We start from the raw sequence: 25,379 nt of genomic DNA, 5'->3' as shown, positions 1-25,379 counted from the left end.
ACAGAAACCCTATGTGGCCTACAAAGCTGAAAATAGAATCCTGCTAAAAAATCTGGTCTATTTCTGTCTTTATAGCTTTTTACAGAAAAAGTTCGTTGACCCCTATGGTAGGCCATAAAACAAATATCAGTACATTTGAAAGGAGTGAAATAATATAAGCCTGTTATCTGATCACAACAGAAATTATATATAAACAAAAAAGAGATGGGAGTTCCTCTCTGTCTGGTAGACGGGAAGCTGCCTGATTCATGAATCATTTAATAAAACCAATTGGGGGGCGCCTGGGAGGCTCAGTGGGTTAAAGCCTCTGCCTTCGGCTCAGGTCATGACCCAGGGTCCTGGGATCTGCTCAGCAGGGAGCCTGCTGTCCCCCTCTTTCTCTGCCTGCCTCTCTGCCTACTTGTGATCTCTGTCCAAAAAAAAAAAAAAAGATGTTTAGAAAATCCCCAAATAGGGACATCTGGGTGGCTCAGTCAGTTAAGTGTCTGCCTTTGGCTCATGTCATGGTCTCCAGGTCCTGGAATTGAGCCCTGCTTCAGGCTCCCTGCTCACTGGGGAGTCTGCTGCTCTCCCTCTCTCTCTGCCCCTCCCTGACGCTCATTCTCTTCCCCTCCAAATAAAATCTTTTTTAAAAATCTCAAAATAAGTGGAAAATGTCATACTTGGATTCGGTGAAAATGGAAACATGAAAGCTATGGGGTACAAGCAGAGCAGTGCTTGGAGGCAAATTTGTAGCTTTGATGTTCACACTAGAAAAGTGGAAAGGTCGGGGCGCCTGGGTGGCTCAGTGGGTTAAGCCGCTGCCTTCGGCTCGGGTCATGATCTTGGGGTCCTGGGATCGAGTCCCACATTGGGCTCTCTGCTCAGCGGGGAGCCTGCTTCACACTCTCTCTGCCTGCCTCTCTGCCTACTTGTGATCTCTCTCTGTCAAATGAATAAATAAAATCTTAAAAAAAAAAAAAAAAAGAAAAGTGGAAAGGTCTAAAAACCAATGATCTAATAACTTAAGCTAGAGAAAGAAGAGCAAATAAAACCCAAAGTGCAGTAGGAAGGAAATTACAAAGACAGAAGAGGAAATCACTGAAACAGAATATGCACAAATAACAGAGAAAAAAAGTAAAGCTAAAACTTAGTTCCTCAAAAAGATCAGTAAAATTGATAAACCTTTGGGGCGCCTGGGTGGTTCAGTGGGTTAAGCCTCTGCCTTCAGCTTGGGTCATTATTCCAGAGTCCTGGCATCGAGCCCCGCATCGGGCTCTCTGCTCAGCGGGGAGCCTGCTTCCCCCTCTCTCTGCCTGCTTGTGATCTGTGTCAAATAAATAAAATCTTAAAAAAAATTGATAAACCTTTATTTGCACTGATGAAGAAAAAAGGGCAGATATTACTAGTTTGTAAGAGTGAAAGAGCAGTGTCACTACAGATCCTGCTTGACACTAGAAGAATGACATGATGATGTTATGAATAACTTTATGCCGATAATTTAGTTGGTTTTGGTAAAATGGTCAGATTCATTCAGCAGTGCAAATTATCAGTATGAAAACAAGTAGAAATAGAAAATACCTATTAAGGAAATGGAATTCATAAGTTGAAATGTCATCAAAGAAAATCTTAGACCCTTGGCTTTACTGCTGAACTCTGCTGAATGTTTTAGGAAGAGGTAATACCAGTGTTTTTTTTTTTTTTTTTTTTTTTTTTTAAGATTTTTATTTGACAGAGATCACAAGTAGGCAGAGAGGCAGGCGGAGAGAGAGGAGGAAGCAGGCTCCCCACTGAGCAGAGAGCCCGGTGCAGGACTCGATCCCAGGACCCTGAGATCATGACCTGAGCTGAAGGCAGAGGCCTAACCCGCTGAGCCCCCCAGGTACCCTGGTAATACCAGCTTTAGGTAAACTCTGTAAGCGCAGGTGAAGAGTGGACTCCCCAGCATATCTCATGAATGCAGAGTGAACCGTGATGCCATAGGCGGTGCAGACAGCAGGCCGGGGTTGGTGCCGCTGCTCCTCCCGTCTGCCAAGTGATGTTTGCTTGCTGCTTGCTGTTCTGCTTGTTCGACCTTTTTAAGAAATTTTAACCTGTATCTTTATCTTTATTTATTTATTATTTTCTTAAACAGTAGTTATTTATTGGAGGGGGGAGAAAGGGAGGAGGGCAGGGTCAGAGGGAGAGAGAGACTTTTTTTTTTTAAAAGAATTTATTTGGGGGCGCCTGGGTGGCTCAGTGGGTTAAGCCTCTGCCTTCAGCTCGGGTCATGATTCCAGGGTGCTGGGATTGAGCCCCGCATCGGGCTCTCCGCTCAGTGGGGAGTCTGCTTCCTCCTCTCTCTCCGCCTGCCTCTCTGCCTACTTGTGATCTCTCTCTCTCTGTCAAATAAATAAATAACATCTTTAAAAAAAAAAAAGAATTTATTTGGGAGGGGAGCATGCAAGAGCTGGAGGAGGGGCAGAGGGAGAGAGAGAAGCCGACTCGCCGCTGAGCAGGGAACGCGGGGCGGGGCTCGGTCCCAGGACCCTGGGATCATGACGTGAACCAAAGGCAGAGGCTTAGCCTACTGAGCCCCCCAAGTACCCCTGTACCTTTATACTGAATGTAAGTTTATACTCAGTGTGTAGTTCTTGCTTTTTACAGTCTGGGCCGTTCTGTCCGCACCGGCCTGTCGGCGTGGCCGGCGTGGCCGGCGTAGTCTTGCCGTCTTTCCCCGTTCGTTGCTTCTTTCTCCTCCTCTTTCTTTTCCTTGTTGATCTGCCTTTGGATTATCCAGTCCTTTTTTAGGGTCCCGCTAGAAAACCGCGTCCATTTGGTTGGGATCCTGTGGTCCGCCCAGCCGCTTGCTCACTGTGGCCGCGAGCAGGACCCAGACGCTGCCTCTGGCCGCCGTGTCCTGCAGGTTCTAGTTCCGAAGAGAGCCTTGGCAAGGTGGGCGTCTCCCTCTAGTTGTTGTTTGCCTGCGCTGCCCGTTACCCGAGCACGGGAGTCGTGCTGCTGGGCATTTGGGAGAGACAGCCGTCCTCTCCTGAGATGACTTCTGGTCATTCTTTTTGCTTTCCCAGAGTATGTTGCTAGCACCCACAGATATCCATCCACACTCCTCACAAGAGAAATAGGAAGATCTTAGACTGTGGGAGTCACCCGCGCTGCCAGTCCGGGGCCCCCCCGACCCTGTTGCGGGCACTGGCACTAGCACGGCCCCAGCGCGCCGTTTGTTAGCTCAGTTTGGCGAGGCTGGTGGGGTCGAATAAGCGAGACCTTCTGAGCACGCGGCCCTGTGTGGCTGGGGCAAGGTGGGAAAGCGCCCTCACTCTGTATCGGAGGAAAACAAGGTCCTTGTGGCAAGGGTAGGACTGGGGAGACAGCAGGAAGTGCCGGAGGGCCTGGTGAGTGCGGCCGAGCTCTGAGGCCCAGATGGGAGGAGCCTGAAGATGTCTGTGCTTTGAAAAAATGACTTCGATGCAGCAAAGGCCAGAGGCTCTGAAGCGACAGGGACAGGGGCTGGCTGGCTGGCCGAGGGGCTCCCCGGCAGCGGGGCTTCCCACATAAACAAGTCGGGGCTCCTGCATTGTGTGGGATCTTTTACTCTTCTGAATAAAAGTACTGGAGAAGAGAAATCTCATCTCATGTTAATGGTATGACATTGAAGAGATTTAATAATTTCAAGGTACAGGTTTCACTTTGCTAAGGATATAGGCCTTATAGTCTTCATTTTGTATCAAACAGTGAAAACTTTGCGGCAAACAGCCTAGGCCCTGGGAGCCTGTCCTATGATACTCACTGAGCAGGACAGACTGTGTGTAGTCCAGGCAAAGACAGCAAGAGCCTGGAGAGAGTGGTGTGTGGGAGAAGCGGGGGGGCGGGCAGTCAAGAGCGGCTTCCAGGGTGCCTGGGTGGCTCAGTGGGGTAAGCCTCTTCCTTCAGCTCAGGTCATGATCTCAGGGTCCTGGGATCGAGTCCCGCATCGGGCTCTCTGCTCCACAGGGAGCCTGCTTCCCCTCCTCTCTCTCTGCCTGTCTCTCTGCCTGCCTCTCTGCCTACTTGTGATCTCTGTCTGTCAAATAAATAAATCTTTAAAAAAAAAAAAAAAGGCGGCTTCTAGGGGGTGTGCGTGTGAGGGTGCTTGTGGCACCAGGATAAGCCTGGATCATTTGGTACGATGGGGATGGTGAGAGGAGGCCCCGCTAGGGGTTGGCAGAGTTGCGGAAGGCCAGACAGCAAAGTGAGCTATCAGGAGATTGACTTGCTCGGGTTTCACGTTCTTTTATGAGATGGTCAGTCAGGTGCGGTCAGGAGCGTAGACAAAGGGGAGGCTCAGGAAAACAGTTTGTTATAGGTACAGTCCTAGAGACAGGAGGTGTGGGCCTCACGCAGGGCCACATGGGGAAGTCCCAGGGGAGTCAGGAAGCAGAAGAGGGGGTGGGGGAACACTTAAGCCACGAGCTTTATTGGGGTTTCCATGGGAAAGACAAGGCAGGGCAGGATGGGCAGCTTAGGGCACCTAATTTGAATAGTTTTGGTGGACTCTAAGCCATATGGTTGGTCCCTAGTTGCCTGGCCCCTGGCCCTGGGACGATAAAGGGAGAGGAAGATGGTTTCCTGGGATGTGTGGGCCCAGAGAAGAGTCGTTGCTCTGGACAGATTAGTTTGCAGATCATAGTAGCGCTCTGGCTCGGCCCTTTGCTGTCTTTGATGATTGGCTCGTTCTGGGAGGGACGGTTTGTCCCTGGACAAAGAGGCTTCTTTTAAGATGTCAGACATGATATACAGACAATGTATGCAATACAGAGACGTCTGGGGAGAGGTGCCTAGTGGTCCTTGGGCGGGGGTTGGACCCTGAGAGGCCGGGTGGGTCGTAGAGCTGTTACATTTCTTGGGTTGGAGATGCATCCCCAGGGCTGACACCGGGGAGACTGGGGATGTGTTGGCCTCGGGGACCCGAGGAGGGGGTGAGAGCACTGAAGGTGGGTCAGCTGGAGGGCACCGAGAGAAGCTGCAGGGCCTGCGCTGTAGAGGATCTGGGAAGTCCTTGCGAGCTCTGGAGCCAGACCTGGAGAGACCTGCTGAGGCCGTTCCTGGGGAGAGCACCGTCGAGCGCAGGCTGGTGTCGGGGACGGCCTTGCGGGACTTGGCCGTAGACTCGCTGAGGGTGAATTCACACTGCGTGAGAGACGTGACCCCTTCTGTCTTTGCTTGCAGCTCCGTGGCTGTCACCATGTTCTGGAAGTTTGACTTGAACAGCACGTCCCACGTCGACAAGCTGTTGGACAAGGAGGATGTGACACTGCGGGAGCTGATGGACGAGGATGACGTCCTGCAGGAGTGCAAGGCGCAGAACCAGAAGCTGCTGGGCTTCCTGTGCCGGCAGCAGTGCATGGAGGAGCTGGTGAGCCTCATCACACGGGACCCGCCGCTGGACATGGAGGAGAAGGTCCGCTTCAAGTATGTACTGAGGCTGTGGCCGGCCGGAGCGGGGCAGGGCTGCGGGGAGGTGGCGGGCGGCGCTGGAGGACGGCCGGAGCCAGGGCTTCTGACGAAGAGCCCCCTGTAAACGTTTACCCCGAGAAGTAAGGAGGCCACTCTCCGGGGGCTTGTTTTCGTGAGGGTTAAGATTTGGCATCTCTGTGTGTGTATTTCTCATCCTGAGCTCTGGGGAGTGACTGTGTCGGCCTGCTCTGGGTGAAAATGTGCTGAGAGCAGACTGACCCCAGGTCGGAGGCGGATGGACTGCGGCAGATGGGCTGCACCCCAGTGGGAAGCAGGTCCCAGGCTGCTGAATGGCCTCCTGGGGGGATGGGCAGCACGTGACCTCTTGACCGTGGGAAGTGCCCACTGTGGGGTGTTGGGGTCAGAGGAAAGAGGCCATGTCATTGGTGGTACTGACCATTCTCAAAGTTTTCCCTAAAATGTTCCATTCAGCAGTTGGCTAGGGTGTGAGGACATGGCAGGAGGGAGGTGGTGGTGTGGTTAAGGACTGGGGATGAGAACAGAGGAGTAGGAATGAGGGGGACAGGGCAGAGCAGCAGTACCTGGGACTAGTGACACAGGGCTGGGGGCAGACAGGGTAGCCTGTGGGGGCTCCTGTGTCCGCGGAGCGTCACACACTGTGCGCTGGTGAAGTCTTAGAACAGGGTTGGCTGACTGGCCCACAGGTCACATCCTGTCTTCGTGTGGCCTGCAAGCTATGAATAGTTTTACACTTTTTATTTTTTTTATTTTTTTATTTCTTTTTTTAAAGATTTTATTTATTTATTTGACAGACAGAGATCACAAGCAGACAGAGAGGCAGGCGGAGAGAGAGGAGGAAGCAGGCTCCCCGCTGAGCAGAGAGCCCGATGCGGGGCTTGATCCCAGGACCCTGAGATCACGACCTAAGCCGAAGGCAGAGACTTTAACCCACTGAGCCACCCAGGCCCCCCAGTTTTACACTTTTAAAAAAGATTTTATTTCTTTATTTGACAGAGACACAGCGAGAGAGGGAACACAAGCAGGGGAAGTGGGAGAGCGACTAGCAGGCTTCCCGCTGAGCAGGGAGCCCGATGCAGGGCTCGATCCCAGGACCCTGTGATCATGTGTCCCTTGCAACACATGCCTGAGCTGAAGGCAGACACCCAACGACTAAGCCACCCGGGTGCCCCTAGTTTTAAATTTTTAAATGGTTGAAAAAAAAATCAAAGGATTAATACTTTGTTACACATGAAATTGATATCAAATCCACATTTCAATTGTCCATGAAGAAAGTCTTGTTGAAGGGCATCTGGGTGTCTCAGTCATTAAGCGTCTGCCTTCGGCTCAGGTCATGATCTCAGGGTCCTGGGATCAAGCCCCACATCAGGCTCCCTGCTCGGTGGGAGCCTGCTTTTCCCTCTCCCTCTGCTGCTCCCCCTGCTTGTGTGCGCGCGCGCTTTCTCTCTCTCTCTCTCTGTCAGATAAATGAATAAATAAAATCTTAGAAAAGAAAAAAAAGGAAGTCTTGTTGGAGGCAGCCACACTCAGCCTTTGGTGTCTACACGAGCAGAGTTGACAGTTACAACATAGACTATCTAAAGTATCTGCTCTCTGGACCTTTGCAGAAGTCTCTGTTGCCCTTTCTCTCTGACGGTAGAGAGTACCAGAGAGAGCAACGAGAAGTGCCCATTGCAGGGGACACTTGATTTAGGGACACCCATTTAGGGCAGTCAGCCATGGCCTCTGAGGGGGAGCCATGTCATTGCTGGCAGAGGAGAGCCCTAGATGGAGGCGGGAGCTTGTTTGTAGAGGAGCCTGTGGGTGCGGGGGCACGCTGGCCGTCTGAAAAGTCAGATAGAAGCCGCTGGGCACGGGACATGCCTGGTCAGTGCCCCTCAGCATCACTGCCGATGGCCGTCATCCTTTTACCCTCTCACCCCAAACGTGTCCTGTTCGGTGCTAAGTTATGTGGTCTCCCTGCAGAGAGGGCATTGGTTAGCAGGACGGGGAGCTGGGGTGCGGGCACTGTGTTCTGGATCAGGGCAGAAGGGTCCCGGCGTGGCATCAGCGAGCCAGGTCATCGTCACAGAGTTTGGGGAAACAGTAGTGGGTGGGTATGGAGCCACGCGAACAAGACAGTGAGGGAACCGTACCCGGGGGGACTTACGTAAGTCCAGATGTAAGTAGAGTGAACACGTCCGCTCCGCTGTGAACGGAGCCTCCGTGTCCATACAAGGTCAGCATAGCCCTGTGTTTAGCCAAGAATTGTGCTGTGATTTTTAGAGGGAGGGTGAGGGGAGGGCGGCAGGGGTGCTCCATCTTCACCTTCATTGTAGGAGGTCGGCTTTCACACTGGAAGGTGACAAGTGAAGACATAGGTCTCTATTTTACTTAGACACCTGGAGGCCGACCACAGAGCTGAGGACAGGCGTGGGGTGCGCAGGGATGTGGGGCGGGAGGCTGCCCTTCCCCAGCCCGGGGAACTGAGTTTGAAAGGGCGTGTCTGTCGCCCAAATCAAAACTTAAGATTTTTCATTTTAAAATCAATTTGAAGATTCCTTTTTGAGTAGAGGAGTAGGACGGACGGGTAGATGGTGAGGAGGCAGGAATGAAGTAGAGTGAGTGGGTCTGGCCACACCCTGGCCTCCCGGGAGCCGCTGGCCTGCTTCTCCACCCCGGGTGACTGCCCACCTCCACCAGCCTGGCCGTGGTGCCTCTGGGCGGCGGCTCTGAGCAGTGTAACTGGTCGCTCCCCCTGCCTGACTACAGGCTGGCTCATGCGGAGACCCCTTTCCCGATCGTGGGGGATGCGCCGGAGCCATGCCGGTTCCGAAGAAGCTGCCCGTGGGTGGCGTGAGGTCAGGGAGCAGCCGTTGTTCCTGCGGAAAGCCCGAGGCTGCTGCAGGCGGTGAGGGCTCGGTGAGGGCTCTGCGCGGCAGCCCTGGGCTGAGAAGCGGTCTCCCTGGTCCAGCCTGAGAGCCACGAGGAGGTGCTGGTCTTTTTCTGAAAGTTCCTGTCCAATTTGCCTGTTGAGTTCTCAGCCTTTTGAGGAACAGGAAGTCGGCAGACCGACCCCAAGACGGTGCTGCTGTTACTTGCAAGGTGCTGTGGGGGAGTGTGTTCTGTGGCCCTGGGCCGTGGGCTTCTGGAATCCAGATTGCAGGGTTAGAAGTGCTCACCTGTCGGGAAATGGGGCTGCAGCAGGATGGCCCCGCAGAAAGGACACCCTCCAGAGGACCCATCCTACGGGGAGGAGGGCTGAGCCCAGGCGCCCGATGACCCCCGGGGGGGCAGCACTTCTTGGCACAGAGGGAGGTGTCTGAAGGGGCAAGAGGGCTCCCTCCATCCTCCCTCTGATAAGCCAGGGCCCACCTTCCGTGTCCCAGGAGCTCGTTGTGTCATCGCTGGCCTCCTTCCTGCGGGGAGTTGTCTCTAGTCGGTGCTGGGGGAGGAGGACCGAGGGAGGGTCTGACCGCGCACCCACTCCCTCTGCTGTAGACCCTGCACAGACACCCCTGGGTGTGCTTTAGACACCGCCGCGGTCGGCTCCTCTTCCTGGCCTTGTCGCGGACATGCCAGATGCAACAGGGCTCCCAGGTGTCGTCCCCTCCAGGGGGCACTTGGGCCCTTGTGTGGTTCCGTCGTCCTGGGAGATCACCCCCAGGGTCCGGACAGGACAGTTTCAACCAGACAGGTTTCAGAGTGCAGTGTCAGCCGTAAGCACCGAGACGCTGTGTCCGGGCTTCTGGTCACTGACGGTGCAGGTGCCCCTGCGTCCGGGCTTCTGGTCACTGACGGTGCAGGTGCCCCTGCGTCCGGGCTTCTGGTCACTGACGGTGCAGGTGCCCCTGCGTCCGGGCTTCTGGTCACTGACGGTGCAGGTGCCCCTGCGTCCGGGCTTCTGGTCACTGACGGTGCAGGTGCCCCTGGGCCCTTTCGGCCTGTCGGTCGTGGCCTTCCCCACAGGGAAGCTTCCCGTGTTGTTTCTTTGATAATCTTCTCCCCACCGGTTTGCCCTCTGTTTTCTCTTCCTGGGACTTGTCGTCGGGTGTTAGACCACCTGAATTCGTGCTTTCCTCTTCTTTTCGCTCTGGATGTCTTGTCTTTGCCTTTTTGTCTATGTCTGAGAGGCTTCTTCACGTGCTGTGTTCCTGTCCTGCTGATTTGTAAGCTTTCCATCACATTTCTGATTGAGGGGGTCTTTCTTATCGTCAGGCATTTTACCTCCAAGCCTCCAGTTCCTGCTCGCGGCCACTCTGGGTTGGGGCAGAGCGCTCCCGGGAGTTGCCATCTGTTCCCGTGCGCCTCGTCTCCTGGCCGCTGTGTGTTTGGTCAGCCCCTGGCTCCTGGCCGAGAGGTGCCGGCGCTGGTGTGGGGTCTGATGGGGCCTGCTCGCCGTGCGTGCTTGTGGGCGACAAGTGGCCCACCGCTTGGGTAGGCTGTGCCTGGTTGACCTCGCTCTGTCCCACGGTTTCTCCAGAAAGTAGTCCTCCCCGCTCCTGGCTGCAGGGCGAGGACCTGACGGCAGCCTCAGTCAGGGAGCTTTGGTTTTTGTTTTTGCTTTTTCCCAGGCCCCCTGTTTCTGGCCAGCGTGTCGTCAGTCCCTCAGCTGTGCCTGATGTCTCCGAGTCAGGGGCTGCTCTGGCCCGTCTTTTCCAGGGGTAACTTGTGAGTCCTGAGTACCGGCAAGGGACGGGCAGGAAGCCTGCTGCTCTCCTGAGCCGCGCCTTCCCGCCGGCCCGGTTAGCCGCTGCCTCTGTGGCCAGGCCTCTCTGCAGTGGTTTCTCGCGGGCGCTCCCTCTGGCCGCCTGACGCGAACTTCCCTGGCGCGCCCTGCCGTCCTCTGGGCCTTGCCGGCCGTCACTTCCCCTTTCCTTTCCTTTTCAAAGACGTTATTTATTTATTTGACAGAGAACACAAGCGGGCAGAGTTGCAGGCAGAGGGAGAGGAAGAAGCAGGCTCCTTGCTGTGTAGGAAGCCTGATGTGGGGCTCAGTCCCAGGACTGGGATCATGACCTGAGCGGAAGGCAGAGGCTTAACCCACTGAGCCCCCCAGGCGCCCCTACCTGTTTTTTTGAAGAATAATTGTAAAAGGCCAATAAAGAAAACCTCAGTCCCTGTACCTAGATGTAACCTTTGAGGGTCAGTGCCTTACAGCTTGTCTTGCCACATGTGTGCACATTTGCTTGTGTGTGGAAACCAGGTTGGGGCCTTTCCACGTGCTCTGGAAACGTTTTTGAAGGAATAGTCTGTGCTTTCCTCTGGGCCTTGGCTCTTTTGTAGCGTTGGTACATCTTCTCTGGTGGACACCTGGGTGCCCGTGTGATGTAAGGTCTAGCTCTGGCTTTCAGGGTCGCTGTGGCCTGGCCCTCCTGCCCTGCGCTCTGACCTCCTGTCCCTGGCAGCTGTGTGTCTTCCTCCATGCGGGTTTCATAGTGTACCTTGCGGTGCTGAGGTGGCCGTGTGATCCTGGTGGCCATCCCGTGAGGTGGGTGGGCCCGGGTTACGCCTCTCGCCCCCTGCTCGCGGCCTGGGCCAGCTCTGTGTGCGCACAGCCGGCCTCATGCCCAGCCTGCCCGCCTGGCACGGTGGCTCCGAGCTCTAGAAGGTGTTTTGTGTTCTCTGGGCTGATGAGAAACACCTGTCCCCTAGTCAGACCTAGATTTGTCAGCTTCTCCCCCTTCCACGTGAGTTGGCTGCCGTGCTCTGCTGCTTCCTCTGGAGTCTCTCCAACCCGGCCTCTGTAGCCAGTCCACAGTGCCCAGCATGGTTTAGGCCTATGTGAGGGCCTAGGTTGGTGGCTGCCAGGAGCTGGAGGGTCGTGCGGGCTGACCTTGACCCTGGGCTTGCTGTTTCATGCACAGCCTTGTGGGGTGGCTGGGCACTTGCATCTCCTTGTTCAGATGGGAAAGCCCAGATGCGGAGAGGTTAGGTCACGTGCCTGAAGCTGCAGAGCGTGTCCCGTGGACTAGCAGGTGTTCCCCAGGGCAGTCCGCCCCGCTGGGGCCATCCGTACACCTTCTGCTCTGGCCCCAGTCACCCTTCCTGCATTCCCAGGTAGAGCTGGGGATGGCACCAGACATTATTTGTTTGTTTTAAAGATTTATTTATTTTAGAGAGCAAGAGAGAGAGAGGGCAGGGGGAGGGGCAGAGGGAGAGAATCTCCACCAGACCACCTGCTGCGCACAGGCTCCGCGGCGGGGCTCGATCCCGGGACCCTGAGAGCGTGACCTGAGCCAAAACCAAGAGTCGGGACGCTCAACCGACGGAGCCCCACAGGCACCCTGGCACCAGGCGTTGCTAATGGCCCTGCTGTTGTGGGCTCTGTCCTGGGTGCATCCGCTTGCTGGGTAGCTGTGCCTGTCCCAGGGCAATGGCAATGACGCTGTGTCAGAGGTCAAGGCAGGGAGCAGAGGGATGTCAGGGGGTTCCATGTGATGGGATCAAGATTATTTCGTATCGGGCGCCTGGGTGGCTCAGCGGGTTAATCCTCTGCCTTCGGCTCAGGTCGCGATCTCAAGGTCCTGGGATCGAGTCCCACATCAGGCTCTCTGCTCAGCGGGGAGCCGGCTTCTTCCCCTCTCTCTGCCTGCCTCTCTGCCTACTTGTGATCTCTGTCTGTCAAATACATACATACATACATACATACATACATACATCTTTAAAAAAAAAAAAGACTATTTTGTATCTGGTCATTTTATGTGTCCAGGTATTGATGATTTGCCCACACGATACCTCGTGACTGGCCCTGCATCTTGAGCGGCTGACCTGGCATTTCTTTAGCCCAGGGACAAGCTGGGGTCTCTGCTGCTGGTGCGTAGGGGCGGGGAGGGCGAGGAGAGGGAGGGTATGTGTCACGGACCTGGGGTCACTAGCTGTGTTGTCACAGGAAGGAAGAGACCTGGCCTGAGGTCTTGAGAGAGGAGATCCCAAAAGATGAGCGCGTCATTCAGAGATTGCGGATGAGTCGGAAGAGAGGAGCTTTCACGGCGTAGGGGGTGAGGAGGGAGGAAAATGCGTGTGACACGGGGAGCTCGTTGTAGTCAGAAATGCCCGTGGGTCACGGGATCCTCGTATTTTTACTCATTCCAAGGTCTGACCTGTGGACCTGCTTCCTGAGAGGCTGGTCACTTCAGCAGCTTCCTGAGAGCTGAAGAAGTCTAATTTCACCTCCAGTTGCTTGTGTTGTGCCCTCTTAGGTACCCAAACACAGCCTGTGAGCTGCTGACGTGTGACGTGCCGCAGATCAACGACAGACTAGGAGGGGATGAGACTCTGCTGAACCTTCTGTATGATTTCTTGGACCACGAGCCACCGCTCAATCCTCTGCTTGCCAGTTTTTTCAGCAAGACCATCGGCAATCTCATTGCACGAAAAACTGAACAGGTAAATAAACTGCCAGGCCCACGTGGCTCGGCGTGGCCGGTGCTGGCGCAGCTGGCTGTCGGCGGTCACTGCGTGACCCGGGCTTCAGGGCTCAGAGAGCACTGTTTGTGACTCTTCCCCAGGGCACAGGTGGGGCGGGGTGCGCAGCTGCTGTGTGAGTTGGAATTTGATAAGGAAAGTGGCTTCTGCTGGCTGGCTTAGGAAGAAGCAGCTCTTCCTGCCACCTGAGAGCTGCCCAGGACACAAAACCAGGCTGGCTGGCTCTGTCCCGACTGGGCGGAGGCGTGAGGAATAGGGGGCAGGCCTGCGTCATGACAGGTTCTGAGGATGTCCGCCTTCTGAGATCTGCTCTGTGGGGCGGCAGTATTTGTGTCTAGACACGTATGTTTCAGAGCAGATAAAGGAAAGCTTATAGCGTCAGGCTTCTGTGAAGAGAGTGAATTCGTTTCGTTAGCTGGAGCACAGCCTTGGAGTCCGTTCGTGCTTCTGCACCACCCACGCTGTGGACACGCAGAGACAGGGCATGTCGGAGTGGGGCCTCAGGCCTGTCACCAGCCCCAGCAGCTGGGCCTGGTGAGTCTTTCACCTTTAACCCTTGCCACCATCCCCAGTGCATTATTTCAGAACAGATACCAGATGTTGCAAGATTTTATTGTTCACATTACTTTATATACCTCTAAGATACAAGGACTTTTAAAAATTCCTTTTTTTTAAAGATGTTATTTAGAGATAGCACAAGTAGGCAGAGTGGCAGGCAGAGGCAGAGAGAGAAGCAGGCTCCCTTCCACTGGGCGAAGAGCCTGACGAGGGACTCGATCCCAGGACCCTGGGATCATGACCTGAGCCGAAGGCAGCGGCTTACCCATCTGACCCACCCAGGCGCCCCTAAAAATTCTTTCAGTTCTAACTCTAGGAGGGGACAAAACTGTTGGGCAGATTGCATGATCATACCCCAGAATACTCATCGTTTACGTGTTCAGTATTGTGAAATATCCATTGAGGGAACAGGCCACTATTTTATGTGCAGAGAGTTGTGGAGAAGGGCAGCCTCCAGGCAGATCATTGTTCCCTTGAAGAAATTCTTGGCATGTTGGAAATGTTCAGTGGAACATACGTTTCCCAGAATCCTGAATCTTAGCTTTGTCCGGGGCCTCAGAGGACTGTCTCACCTCAGATACTTCTCTGACCCAGTCAGGGGGTACATGAAGACTAGAGGGATGCGGGTGAGGAAGGAGCGCGCTCGTGGCGGCGCCGGCTCCAGGACACGACAGTGCGTCCTCGCACACCAGTGATGAGGGCAAGGGTTGTGGTCCGTATGGCTGTGGGCAGTGGGGGTCAGTGTGGCTGTGGGGCAGTGCTAGAATTTCTAAAAAGCTTTGTTTCTGGCCCACGCCTGGTTCATAATCGCCTGTAGCCTGACCATGTTTCTCTGCTACTTTCAGATGTTTGCTCTGTCTTACTGCTTTGTAAATACTTCCATCTTCTTCCCTTGCCAAGTGCATCAAAAAATATGAAATGCACTCTTTAAAAATATTTCTTCTGTTGGCAAAGATGTGACATATTTATGTGAATTTCAGACAAGGTAGAAATACACGGACAGTCTCTGTGCACTCCCGAGGCGGCGGCTGCGGACTGTTCAGTTCCGGTCTCTCCCAGTTCTTCTCCTGTAAGAGACGCTGACGTATACTCACTATTTATTTTCACGTGATGGTATCATACTCTGAATACTGCAAATTGTTATTTTTTTTTCCACTTAGAAATGGATTTGGTATGTCTTTTCCTGTATAGCTCCCACGTTCTTTCCAGCAGACACAGTGGCCGTGTTACTGCCGGACCAGAGTTTTGGAACAGTAAGCACGCAGCTGCCTTGTTTCTAGGGGCTGCTGGGACAGGGCCACAGTGTTTGATGCAACGTTTCCACAGAGACATGGGCTGCAGTGAGCAGGCCTACTGCATTTTCTTAACTCTTCAGTTCAGACCATTTCGTACATTTTTAGAGAAAACAATTTATGAACCCCTGTGCTTCTGTCACACAACTTCAACGATCATGTGTTTCTGACCGGTTTTATTGTTCTACAGCCCCTATTTCCAAACCAGATTATTTGGAAGCAAATCCCAGACATTGTATCATTTTATATGTAGATATTCCCATACGTGTTTCTTTTTTCTTTTTTTTTTTTAAGATTTTATTTATTTCCTTGGAGAGAATGGAGGAGAGAATGCATGAGCAGGGGGAGGGGCAGAGGGAGAAGGAGAAGCAGGCTCCCTGCTGAGCAGGGAGCGCCCCCATATGGGGCTCGACCCCCGGACCCTGGGATCAGGACCTGAGCCAAAGGCAGAGGCTTAGCGCACGAAGCCACCCGGGTGCCCTCCTGTATGTTTCTACAGCAGGAGGACTTGACCAGTGATCTCGGGTCCCTTCATTACTGAGGAGTTGGGCTGGAGCCCAGTTTGACTGTTCGTCTGTTGAAGGACACGAGGGGTTTGCACTTTTGTCTGTTGCAAATCGAGCTGCTGTGGCATTTGTGTATCGTAGTCCTGCCTTAGCCACGGTTCCAGTGACCAGTTAGTCATGGTGCACAAGCGGGTGAGCCTTGTCCTGACGTCGCGTCCGAAGGTCAGACGAAGCCTACCTTCAGCTCATTCCATAAGCACGTCACCATCTCACATTGTAGGAGGAAGGCTGAGTCCGCACAGTGAGGTGTTGGAGAGAGGGAGGGAGGAGCGTCATTCACATCACACAGATTCAGTCTATTGTCACAGTTGTTCTAGTTGCTTAGTGTTGTTCATCTCTTACTATGCCTGATGTATCAATTAAACTCTATCACAGGGGTGTATGCGTAGGAGGAAGCATAGTATGTGTAGGGTTCAGTACTGTTCGTGGTTTTAGGCATCCATTGGGGGTCTTGGAATGTATCCCCCGTGGATAAGGAGGGATAATTTTACAGCATTGTGTGTGTGAATTGTTCTATTTGAAGTGAATTTCTTGTGAACGATGCATAGTTGAGTCATGTGTTTTTTTTTTTTTTTAAGATTTTATTTATTTATTTGACAGACAGAGATCACAAGTAGGCAGAGAGGCAGGCAGAGAGAGGAGGAAGCAGGCTCCCTGCTGAACAGAGAGCCCGATGTGGGGCTTGATCCCAGGACCCTGGGACCATGACCTGAGCCGAAGGCAGAGGCTTTAACGCACTGAGCCACCCAGGAGCTCCGAGTCATGTGTTCTTAACCTGCTCTGCTCTTCTTTAATTGGCGTATTTCGGGCCATTTACATTTAATGTAATTGTTGATATATCAGGGCCCCCCCCCTTTTTTAAGATTTTTATTTATTTATTTGACAGAGATGACAAGTAGGCAGAGGGGCAGGCAGAGAGAGGGAGGAAGCAGGCTCCCCGCTGAACAGAGAGCCCGATGTGGGGCTTGATCCCAGGACCCTGGGACCATGACCTGAGCTGAAGGCAGAGGCTTTAACCCACTCAGCCACCCAGGTGCCCCAGGGCTTCCATTTTATTGTAGTTTTCTGATCACATTTTTCATTTTTCTGTTCTTTTTCCTGACTCCTGTGTGTTATTTGATAATTTAAAAAATTCAATTTTGGGCTCCTGGGTGGCTCAGTGGGTTAAGCCTCTGCCTTCGGCTCAGGTCATGATCTCGGGGTCCTGGGATCGAGCCCCGCATCGGGCTCTCTGCTCAGCGGGGAGCCTGCTTCCTCCTCTCTCTCTCTCTCTCTGCCTACTTGTGATCTCCGTCTGTCAAATAAATAAATAAAATCTTTAAAAAAATTCCATTTTAACTTATCTAGAGTGTTTTCTCACGTGTCTGTTTAGGTTTTTAGTGGCTGCTGTGGGTGTTGCATTATGCTAGGTGTTCGTCGTAACTAGGACACACCTGTGGTCATCTTGAGCGGACTCAGTGGCAGTGGTTGAGTCAGTTCTCAATCCCACCGGCAGAGGACCCCTGTTCCTGTTGCTCACCGACCCTTCCTGTAATCACATTCCCGCTCTCCGGGCATGTGTTCTGGTACATAATACAGCGTTGAGGTGTGGATCTGCAGTCTCCCTGCTGACCGATGAGGATGCGTACCTTTTCATGTATTAACTGACCATTTGGATGTTTTCTTTTGTGAAGTCTCTTGCCCGTTTTCTGTTAGGCTGTCTCTTTGTGATTTGCAGGAATTCTCTCTTTCTTTTAAAAAAAGATTTTATTTATTGGGGCGCCTGGGTGGCTCAGTGGGTTAAAGCTGCTGCCTTCAGCTCAGGTCATGATCCTGTGGTCCTGGGATCAAGCCCCGCATCAGGCTCTCTGCTCAGCAGGGAGCCTGCTTCCTCCTCTCTCTCTCTCTGCCTGCCTCTGCCTACTTGTGATCTCTGTCAAATAAATAAATAAATAAATAAAATCTTTAAAAAATAAATAAATAAAAATAAAAAAAGATTTTATTTATTTATTTGACAGAGAGAGCACAAGCTGCGGGGACAGGAGAGGGAGACGCAGGTTCCCTGCTGATCAAGGAGTCCGATGCGGGATCAATCCCAGGACCCTGGGATCGTGACCTGAGCCGAAGGCAGAGGCTTACCATCAGAGCCCCCCAGGCGCCCTCCCTTTCCTATTTCTATCTATAATTTACTTGAGACGGATTCTTGTAAGGGATGTAAGGTTGGAGGTTTTGGGGTTTGTTTTAGTATGGGTGTGCAGTGAGCCCAGCATCATGTCCCGGGGAGGCCCTACTCTCGGTTGTTCTACGCTCACGGCCCTGTCACGCGTCAGAGGCTCCCGTGTAGTACGTCTGTTCCTAGACTTTGTTCTCCTGTTCTGTTTGTGAGCGCACCAGTGCTGTGCTGTCCTAATACATGGAGCTTTACAAGTCTTGGTATTTGATAGTCCTCTCGCTTGGTTTTTCTTCAGAATTTCTTACTACTGTTTCTTACCTTTTGCATTGTTTTAGAATGAATTTGTCAGTCTCCACCTTCTCCCCAACCTTCTCCCCCAAGAAAACCTGTCAGAGTTGTGGTCAGGCTTACGTTGGCTCTGGGTTGGAGTCGGCAGATTGTGGCCCACAGGCCAAAACCAACCTGTGACCTATTTTTGTAAATGAAATTTCACTGAAACACAGCCCCTCCCCTTTACTTACGTACTGTCTGTGACCGTTTTTGTGTGACGGTGACAAAGCGGTTAACGAGGGCTTCTTTAATTTCTCCTGATGACATGTCATAATTCTGTGGGGGAGGCCCTTACCCAGGTCTCATTAGGGTTGATATTTTCGTAGTATTCTAAGTGGCATCTTTTATTGAAGTTTTTGACTGAGATAATTGTAGATTCACATGCTGTTGTATAAAATAATTTGGAAATTCCTTTGTATACTTTGCTCAGTTTTGTCAATGGTGACATTTTGTAAAATACTAGTAGCACATCACTGCCAGGACCGACATTCATACGGTCCGCTGGTCTTACTTGTTGGTTCGGTTTTGCTTGTAGTTGTGTGTGTGTGTGTGTGTGTGTGTTAAGTTCTGTACTGTTGATCAGCTGTACAGGTTCATGTATCCACCATTACCATCAGGGTACGGGACGGCTCCGGAACAGCGCGGGTCCCCGTGTCGCCATGTATAGCTGCTCCCACCCTCCTCCCGTCCCCCCTCACCCGTCCCTGACACTCATCCACTTCCATTTCTAAAACTTGATTATTTCAAAGTGTTATTTAAAACATATGGGGGCATCTGGGTGGCTCAGTCATTGAGCGTCCACCTTTGGCTCAGGTCATGATCCTGGGGCGCTGGGATTGAGCCCCACATGAGGCTCCCTGCTCAGTGGGGAGCTAGCTTCTCCCTCTCTCACTCCCCCTTCTTGTGTTCCCTCTCTGGCCGTCTCTCTCTCTGTCAAATAAATAAAATTGTTAAAACAAGTTATAACCTAGAGCATACAAATTAAAGCCTTCAGGCAGCTTGTTTCCAGCATAATCCCTTGCAGAGCCTTCAAGCCGCCGGGCATGTCTGCGCGTCTCCCTTGTTTGGCACTGGGCCGTCCCGTGCTGGGCCCGGTGCATCACCTGCCGTGCGCTCCGGTCTGTCCTGGGTGACTCTCCTTCTGGTGACTGTCGGCAAAGCTGATACTCTAACACTGTACATTTCTGCTCTTTTGTTTTATCTGTGTACAGGATCTTATCATTGTGATTAATGACAATTTTGTTTTGTTCCTTTTAAGTCTTATACCTTTTATCTCTTTTTCTTGCCTAATTGCAGTAGTTGGAACCTTTAGTACATGTTGAGTTGCAGTGTGATGGGGAGCCTCCTTGTTTTATTTATTCCCTGAGAAGAAAAGCTTTCAACTTACTTTCTTTTAAGATTTTTTTTGTTTATTTGACAGAGACACAGCAAGAGAGGGCGCACAAGCAGGGGGAGTGGGAGGGGGGAAGCAGGCTCCCCACTGAGCAGGCAGCCCGATGCGGGACTGATCATGATCAGGACCCTGGGATCTTGACCTGAGCCGAAGGCAGATGCGTAATGACAGCCCCCCAGGCGCCCCAGCTTTCAACATTTTATAATTAAGTATGATGTTTGTTGTGGGGTGATCACAGACACTTTTTAAAAATCAGAATTAAGGGAATTTTATTTATTCCTAGTCTTTTTAGTTTATAACATGAATGGTTGTTGAAATTTATCAAATGTTTTTACTCTCTTGGGAGCGCCCGGGTGGCTCAGTGGGTTAAGCGGCTACCTTGGACTCAGGTCAGGATCCCAGGGTCCTGGATCAAGTCCCATGTAGGGCTCCCTGCTCAGTGGGGAGCCTGCTTCTCCTTCTCCCTTTGCCCCTCTCCCTCTCTCTCAAATAAATAAATAAAATCTTTTTTTTTTTTTTTAAGATTATTTATTTATTTGACACAGAGAGAGATCACAAGTAGGCAGAGAGGCAGGCAGAGAGAAAGAGGGAGAAACAGGGTCCCTGCTGAGCAGAGAGCCCAATGTGAGGCACCATCCCAGGACCCTCAGATCATGACCTGAGCCGAAGGCAGCAGCTGAGCCACGCAGGCGCCCCTAAATAAATAAAATCTTAAAAAAATGTTTTTACTTTCTGTTGAGTTGATCATATGATTTTTCTTCCCTATTCTCATAGGCATGTTCGGTTGCTTGTTTTTCTAATGTTAAACTGGCCTTGGTTTCGTGGTCTGCCGCCCTGTCGTTGTGGTACTTTATGATTTCATGTGCTGAATTTTTACATCTGCGGTCATCAGCGAGATTTGCTTATAGTTTGCTTTTCTTATGATGTCCTTATCAGGTGTTTAGAATCAAAGTTTTATGTTCTCAGTATGGGACACATTCTTTCATCTTGTGTTCCCTGGTGAGTGTATATTAAGACTGGAATTAGTTTTCTTTAAGTGTTTGGTAGAATTCAGAGGAAAGGTCAATAAAGCTGGAGTTCTCCCTTTCTTTTCTTCCTTTCCTCTCCCTTTCTCTCTTTCTTTTCCGAATGGGCTCCACGCACTCCCAGCACAGCCCTGAGATCAAGAGTCAGACACTTAACCAACAGAGCCACCCAGGAGCCCCGAGCCTGGAGTTTTTATATGTGGGGCTTTTTTTTTTTTTTTTAAGATTTTATTTATTTATTTGACAGACAGAGATCACAAGTAGGCAGAGAGGCAGGCAGAGAGAGAGAGAGGAGGAAGCAGGCTCTCCGCGGAGCAGACAGCCCGACGCGGGGCTCGATCCCAGGACCCTGGGATCATGACCTGAGCCGAAGGCAGAGGCTTTAACCCACTGAGCCACCCAGGTGCCCCTATATGTGGGGCTTTTAATGATAGATTTTGTTTCTTTCGATGCTCTAGAAATATTCAGATTTTCTCTTTGTTCTTGTCAGTTTAGATGAGTGTGTTTTTCAAGGAAATATTTCATTTTTTAAAATTTATTTAAATTGTCATCATATTATTTGTCGTAACCTCATCCTGGTGACACCCGTGGGCTCTGTTGTGATGCGCCGTATTTTGTTCCCGATGTCGTTCTCAGTGGCGTCTTCCTAGGCGAATGGTCATTCCCTTCACAGAGCCCCCTTGCCCCTTCCCCAGTACGAGTGTGACTGGGTCTCCCAGCATGTGGGCCTCCATGTCCGTCCCCATGTGCCCCCCCATGAGCCCCCCCCATCCCTCGTCTGTGCCGCGGCCCGCACGCCGCAGGCGGTCCGCCGTGGCAGAGCTGAGCTGAGCCGGCGGGCCTGCCGCCGAGAAGGGCCTGCCCGGGCCCGGAACCGCCGCCGCTCCCGGCCGCCGCCTGCCTTCGTGGCCAGCTGCCCGCGTCTCGTTGGCATCGGGGCCGGCCAGGGATGCGGCGCGCCTCTTCCCTCGCCACACCGCAGCCCTCTTTCCCTCCGCCGGCGTCTGGCCCGTCGGCCGCTGGCTGGCTCAGCTGCTCTGCGCTGTCGGGCTCTTGCCCCGCTCGGGGGCTGTTGGCGGCGTGTCTCCTGCGGCGGACCCTGGAAGGAGCACCCGGGCGGCCTGGGGTGCAGCCCCTCCCTGCGGTGTTGGTGGCCCGGGGCCTGCCGCCGTCCGCCCCGGGCTCGGCGGGCCTCCGCGGCTGCCTCACGGGCCTTCCCTGTGGTCGGCTCCCTGCTGCCCTTGGAGAGGCCCCTCTGACCGCGCTCTCTGGTCTTCCCGGAGCTGGTGTCTGCGCCCCTGGAAACCCACCGGGAGGGTTCTGTGCCCGCGGGGGTCCGGCTTCTCAGGGCATGTTTGGCCGCAGGTGATCCAGTTCTTGAAGAAGAAGGACGGCTTCGTGGGCCTGGTGTTGAAGCACCTCGGCACCTCAGCCCTCATGGACCTGCTGCTGCGGCTCGTCAGCTGCGTGGAGCCGGCCGGGCTCAGGCGCGACGTCCTGCACGTGAGTGTGCGGCCACTGCTCTCCGCAGCCTCCCGGTCCGCGTCCCTGCGTCCTGTGGCGGCTCGGGGCGGGAGGGTCAGGGCCCCTGGCGCCTGTCCGGCCTGACTCCCCGCCGCGGGCTCATTGGGGCTGCGCCTCCGGGCTCGTGCTGGACGCTGGGTCCGCGGTCTGAGCCCGTCTGCTGTCTGGCTTTGGGCTGCTCGGAGGCAAAGAGCCGAGTGTTCCTTTGCCTTTGACACTCTCTGGCCTCCCGCCCCAAGATCCCAGTGCCCCCGCGGCCTCAGAGCGGCGGTCCTGTCAGGGCCTGGCTTTATGTCCGGCACGCTGCCCAGAGGGAACCGTTAGCCGACAGTGTTCATGCGGAGGCAACAGTCGAGCCAAAGCGGGCCTGTTTGTTCTATGTAGAGTCTGTGCACGTGTCTGTCCAGACAGGCTTGCGGGACGAGGAGCTGCTTGGAGCTCCCGGAGGGCTTTCCCAGAAAAGAGGGTTCTCATCTCCGAGAAACCAGCAAGTCAGTGCCGGCCGAGCTGTTCACTGCCGTCGGGCAGGCTTTGTTTGCGGCTGAAGATGAAGTGTTGGTCTTTCTTGCCCATTTCCAGCCCCAGACATCCGGTGACGGCTGTCATCAAGGTGGCGGTTCTCACACTTGGGCTTATGCTGCCCGCCACAAAGAATTGATCACAGTGGCTAGCGGTAGGCGGTGAGCGCAGCGGACACGTCTGCTGTTACCAGCAACCCTGCCTGCGCAGACTCACGGCTGAGTGGCCACGGAGGCAGACCTTCCAGTTTGGGATAAGGAAATGCACTGGTCTTCCCTGGGCACCCACCGCCTTTGAGCTTGGCGCCGTGCCGGGCGCTCAGTCCTCACCGCGCTCCTGCTGCCGCACCAGGCCTCTGTGCTTCTCCCACTCCCGGAAGGGCCCTGGCGGCACAGAGAGGGGAGCTGGGCCCCACATGCAGCCAGGCTGCACACTGCGGAGAGCGCCCCGGCTCCAGCCCCTTCTGTCCTCTGAGGTAGCCTGAGACCGTATGTTTAAGAGGCCACCATTGGGGCACAAGGACTGTGGTTCCCTTCTTCACGGAGTTTGGGTCACTCCGGAACCTGATCACGATTTTTTCTGGACACACATGTTGGGCCAAGACCCTCTGTCCCTGGAAGCCGGCACACGGATTTCTGCTGTCCTGAACGACTTCCCTTCTGTTGGGTTAGACGTGAAGAACGTCATTGACGGGCCTCTTTTTCCCTTTCAGTGGCTCAACGGAGAGAAGATCATCCAGAGGCTCGTGCAGCTGATCCATCCGAGTCAGGATGAAGACGTGAGTACAGCGCCCGCCCCTCGCTCGGGCTGCTGGGGAACGTGCCCTGTGGGTCCTCAGATGAGGACCCGTTAGATGCCTTTCTTCCTTTAATCAAGCACTTTCTAGACTATTTCTTTTCAGTAAAAAAAATAATAACCAGAAACGCCTGTGTGGCTCAAACGGTTAAGCGTCTGCCTTTGGCTCAGGTCATGGTCCCAGGATCCTGGGATCGAGCCCTGCATTGGGCTCCCTGGTCGGCGGGAAGCCTGCTTCTCCCTCTCCCACTCCCTCTGCTGTGTTCCCTCTCTGTCTCCCTGTCAAATAAATAAATAAAATCTTTAAAAAATAATAATAGTAACCACATTTTATAAAAAACAAAGGAGCTAAATTAGTTATCTCTGGCTGAGTAACAGATTACTCTAAAACAGTTGCTTATAACGGAAAGCATTTTTTATTTCTGTTTCTGTGAGTCAGGGACCTGGACATGGCTTAGTGGGTGCTCTGCGCAGGGTCTGTCACAAGACTAGGCATGTCAGGGCTCAGCGCGGGAAGGGCCCGCTTCCAGGGTCACCAGCGGCTCAGCAGGACTCTGTTCCTCCAAGGCGGTGGGGCTGTCCGCAGGGCAGCTCGCAGTGTGCTGCTGGTTTCCTTTGGAGTGAGCAAGACGGAAGCTGTTCTTCTGCACATTCATCTCAGAAGGGACAGTCTGGGTGCTTGGGTGGCTCAGCATCTGCCTTCAGCTAGGGGTCGAGTCCTGCAGCGGGCCCCTTGCTCCGTGGAGAGCCTGCTGCTCTGTCTGACCCGCCCCGCTCGCGTTCACCCTCTCTCATGTGTGCGCGCTCGCAAATAAATCAAATCCTTTTTTTTTTTTTTTTTTTAATGGACAGTCTGCCCTGTGGCTGTATTCTGCTTTCTCGAAGGCAGTGGCTGGGTCCAGCCCACGCTTGAGGAGGTGGGATTTACAGGGTCGGGAGCTCTGGGAGGAAGGCTCCCGCTAGCAGCGTAGAGGCGTGTGGGATGGCAGCGGGGCTTCCTCTCTCGGCCTCTGCCCGCTCCCTGCAAGAACCGCTGTTGAGTTTGGAGTAGACCCTGACAGGCCTTTTTCTGTGCATGACAAAAGTAAAGACGCTTGCTTGCCCTCAGCAGTCGGAGAACAGCAGTGCAGGCTCATGGCCGCGCCGTTGCTGCGGCCTGGCCACGCAGTAGTCCGCGCCCGTCTGTCCCTGCGGCCGTCAGACAGCTGGGCAGGAGGGCCTGTGCTCCAGGCTGAGGCGCGGGGACACTGGGCTGACGGGCCTGTTCCGCGGCCCAGAGGCTGGGGCGAGGCCACAGGGACCTCCCGGCTGCTTTCACCTCTCCCTTAAGTAGTCACGGGCCCACTCCCTTCAGCCCAGAGTGCCCCTGGCGTGCCCGTGAGGGCTGCGTGTTCTGACGCTCCCGGCAAGCAGCCCGGGGCGCGCCGCATCACTGAGCACCCCATGCCGCCCCAAGTGCGCTGCCCGGAGTTTCCCCCGTTAAAGGGTGGTTTTGCCCCAGAAGAGTCGAGGTCTCCTGTTTCCTCTGTAGCACTTGCTGGTTCCGTTAGCGTCCAGGACTCACTCGAAACGTTAGCAGCTACGATTTAACGCTTCCTATTTTAAGTAGGAATTCAAAATACAGTGTCACTGACACGGTCAATGTCTGTCTCAAAGGGGCCCACGGGGTGGAGCAGCGTCTGGTGTATTTGACCCTTGAGAGAGCCCCGTTTGGACTCTTGGGGATCGTTCAGTTCATCGAGAAGGTCTGGACAGACTAGCATCCTGACGTCAGAAAGGCCAGCCAGTGCTCTCTGAAGCGGCCTCGTTGAGAGAGCCCGCGGTCCTTCCGAGCACTGAGCAGGGGGCAGCTCCCGTGGTCCAGGCGGTGGCTGGCCTTTCTCCTCAGCCCTGGGGGCAGCGCCGCACCTCCTTTTCATTCCAGAGACAGTCCAACGCCTCGCAGACCCTCTGTGACATCATCCGGCTGGGCCGCGAGCAGGGCAGTCAGCTGCAGGAGGCGCCGGAGCCCGACCCACTCCTCGCAGTGCTGGAGTCGTGAGTGCTGGTGGCCTTGCGGCTGCCCGGCAGGGCGGGCAGGGGTCTGTCCATCACTAGGGAGCCTGCGCGCCCTGCCCTGAGCCCCGGCAGGTACCGCCGCTCGGATTCAGACTCCGAGGAGCGGGCTCCGACACGCCCGCCCGTTAGCTGAGAGGCCTGCCTCTCCCGGGCGTGGCTGCAGGGCTCTCTGGGCAGGTGCACGGGCTCCAGGCCGGCAGGGGCCGGAGCGTCGTGGGAGCTCTGGGTGCCTGGCCTGGGGGCCCAGTAAAGCCCCGGTGAGTTTTAGGGTGCTTCCGCTTCACGGAGAGCAGAGGTGGTCCCCTGGGC

The 25,379-nt window shown here is 54.0% G+C and overlaps 1 protein-coding gene across 50 annotated transcripts in view; it reads left to right on the top strand.

Annotated features, from left to right (window-relative positions):
- PPP6R2 (protein phosphatase 6 regulatory subunit 2) overlaps positions 1 to 25,379 on the top strand; it is an 86,968-nt gene that overhangs the window by 43,557 nt on the left and 18,032 nt on the right. For 37 of the 50 annotated variants that reach the window (XR_014313927.1, XR_014313928.1, XR_014313929.1 and 34 more), the window contains 5 exons: positions 5,185 to 5,427; positions 12,633 to 12,819; positions 21,540 to 21,677; positions 22,930 to 22,995; positions 24,937 to 25,049. Coding sequence is in view for 36 of the 50 variants with exons in the window: in XM_082739371.1 (XP_082595497.1) it covers positions 5,185 to 5,427; positions 12,633 to 12,819; positions 21,540 to 21,677; positions 22,930 to 22,995; positions 24,937 to 25,049 (747 nt within the window). In the remaining 14 variants the exon portion in view is untranslated. Of the gene's footprint in view, positions 1 to 1,699; positions 1,862 to 5,184; positions 5,428 to 12,609; positions 12,820 to 21,539; positions 21,678 to 22,929; positions 22,996 to 24,936; positions 25,050 to 25,379 lie in introns of all 50 variants that reach the window. The other 13 variants (XR_014313930.1, XR_014313932.1, XR_014313933.1 and 10 more) reach the window with 3 other exon arrangements.

The sequence above is a fragment of the Mustela nivalis genome (genome assembly GCF_964662115.1).
Source record: "Mustela nivalis genome assembly, chromosome: 7".
NCBI lineage: Eukaryota > Metazoa > Chordata > Mammalia > Carnivora > Mustelidae > Mustela > Mustela nivalis.
Note: the sequence above shows the minus strand (reverse complement) of the source record. Positions and strands in the feature narration are given on the sequence as shown.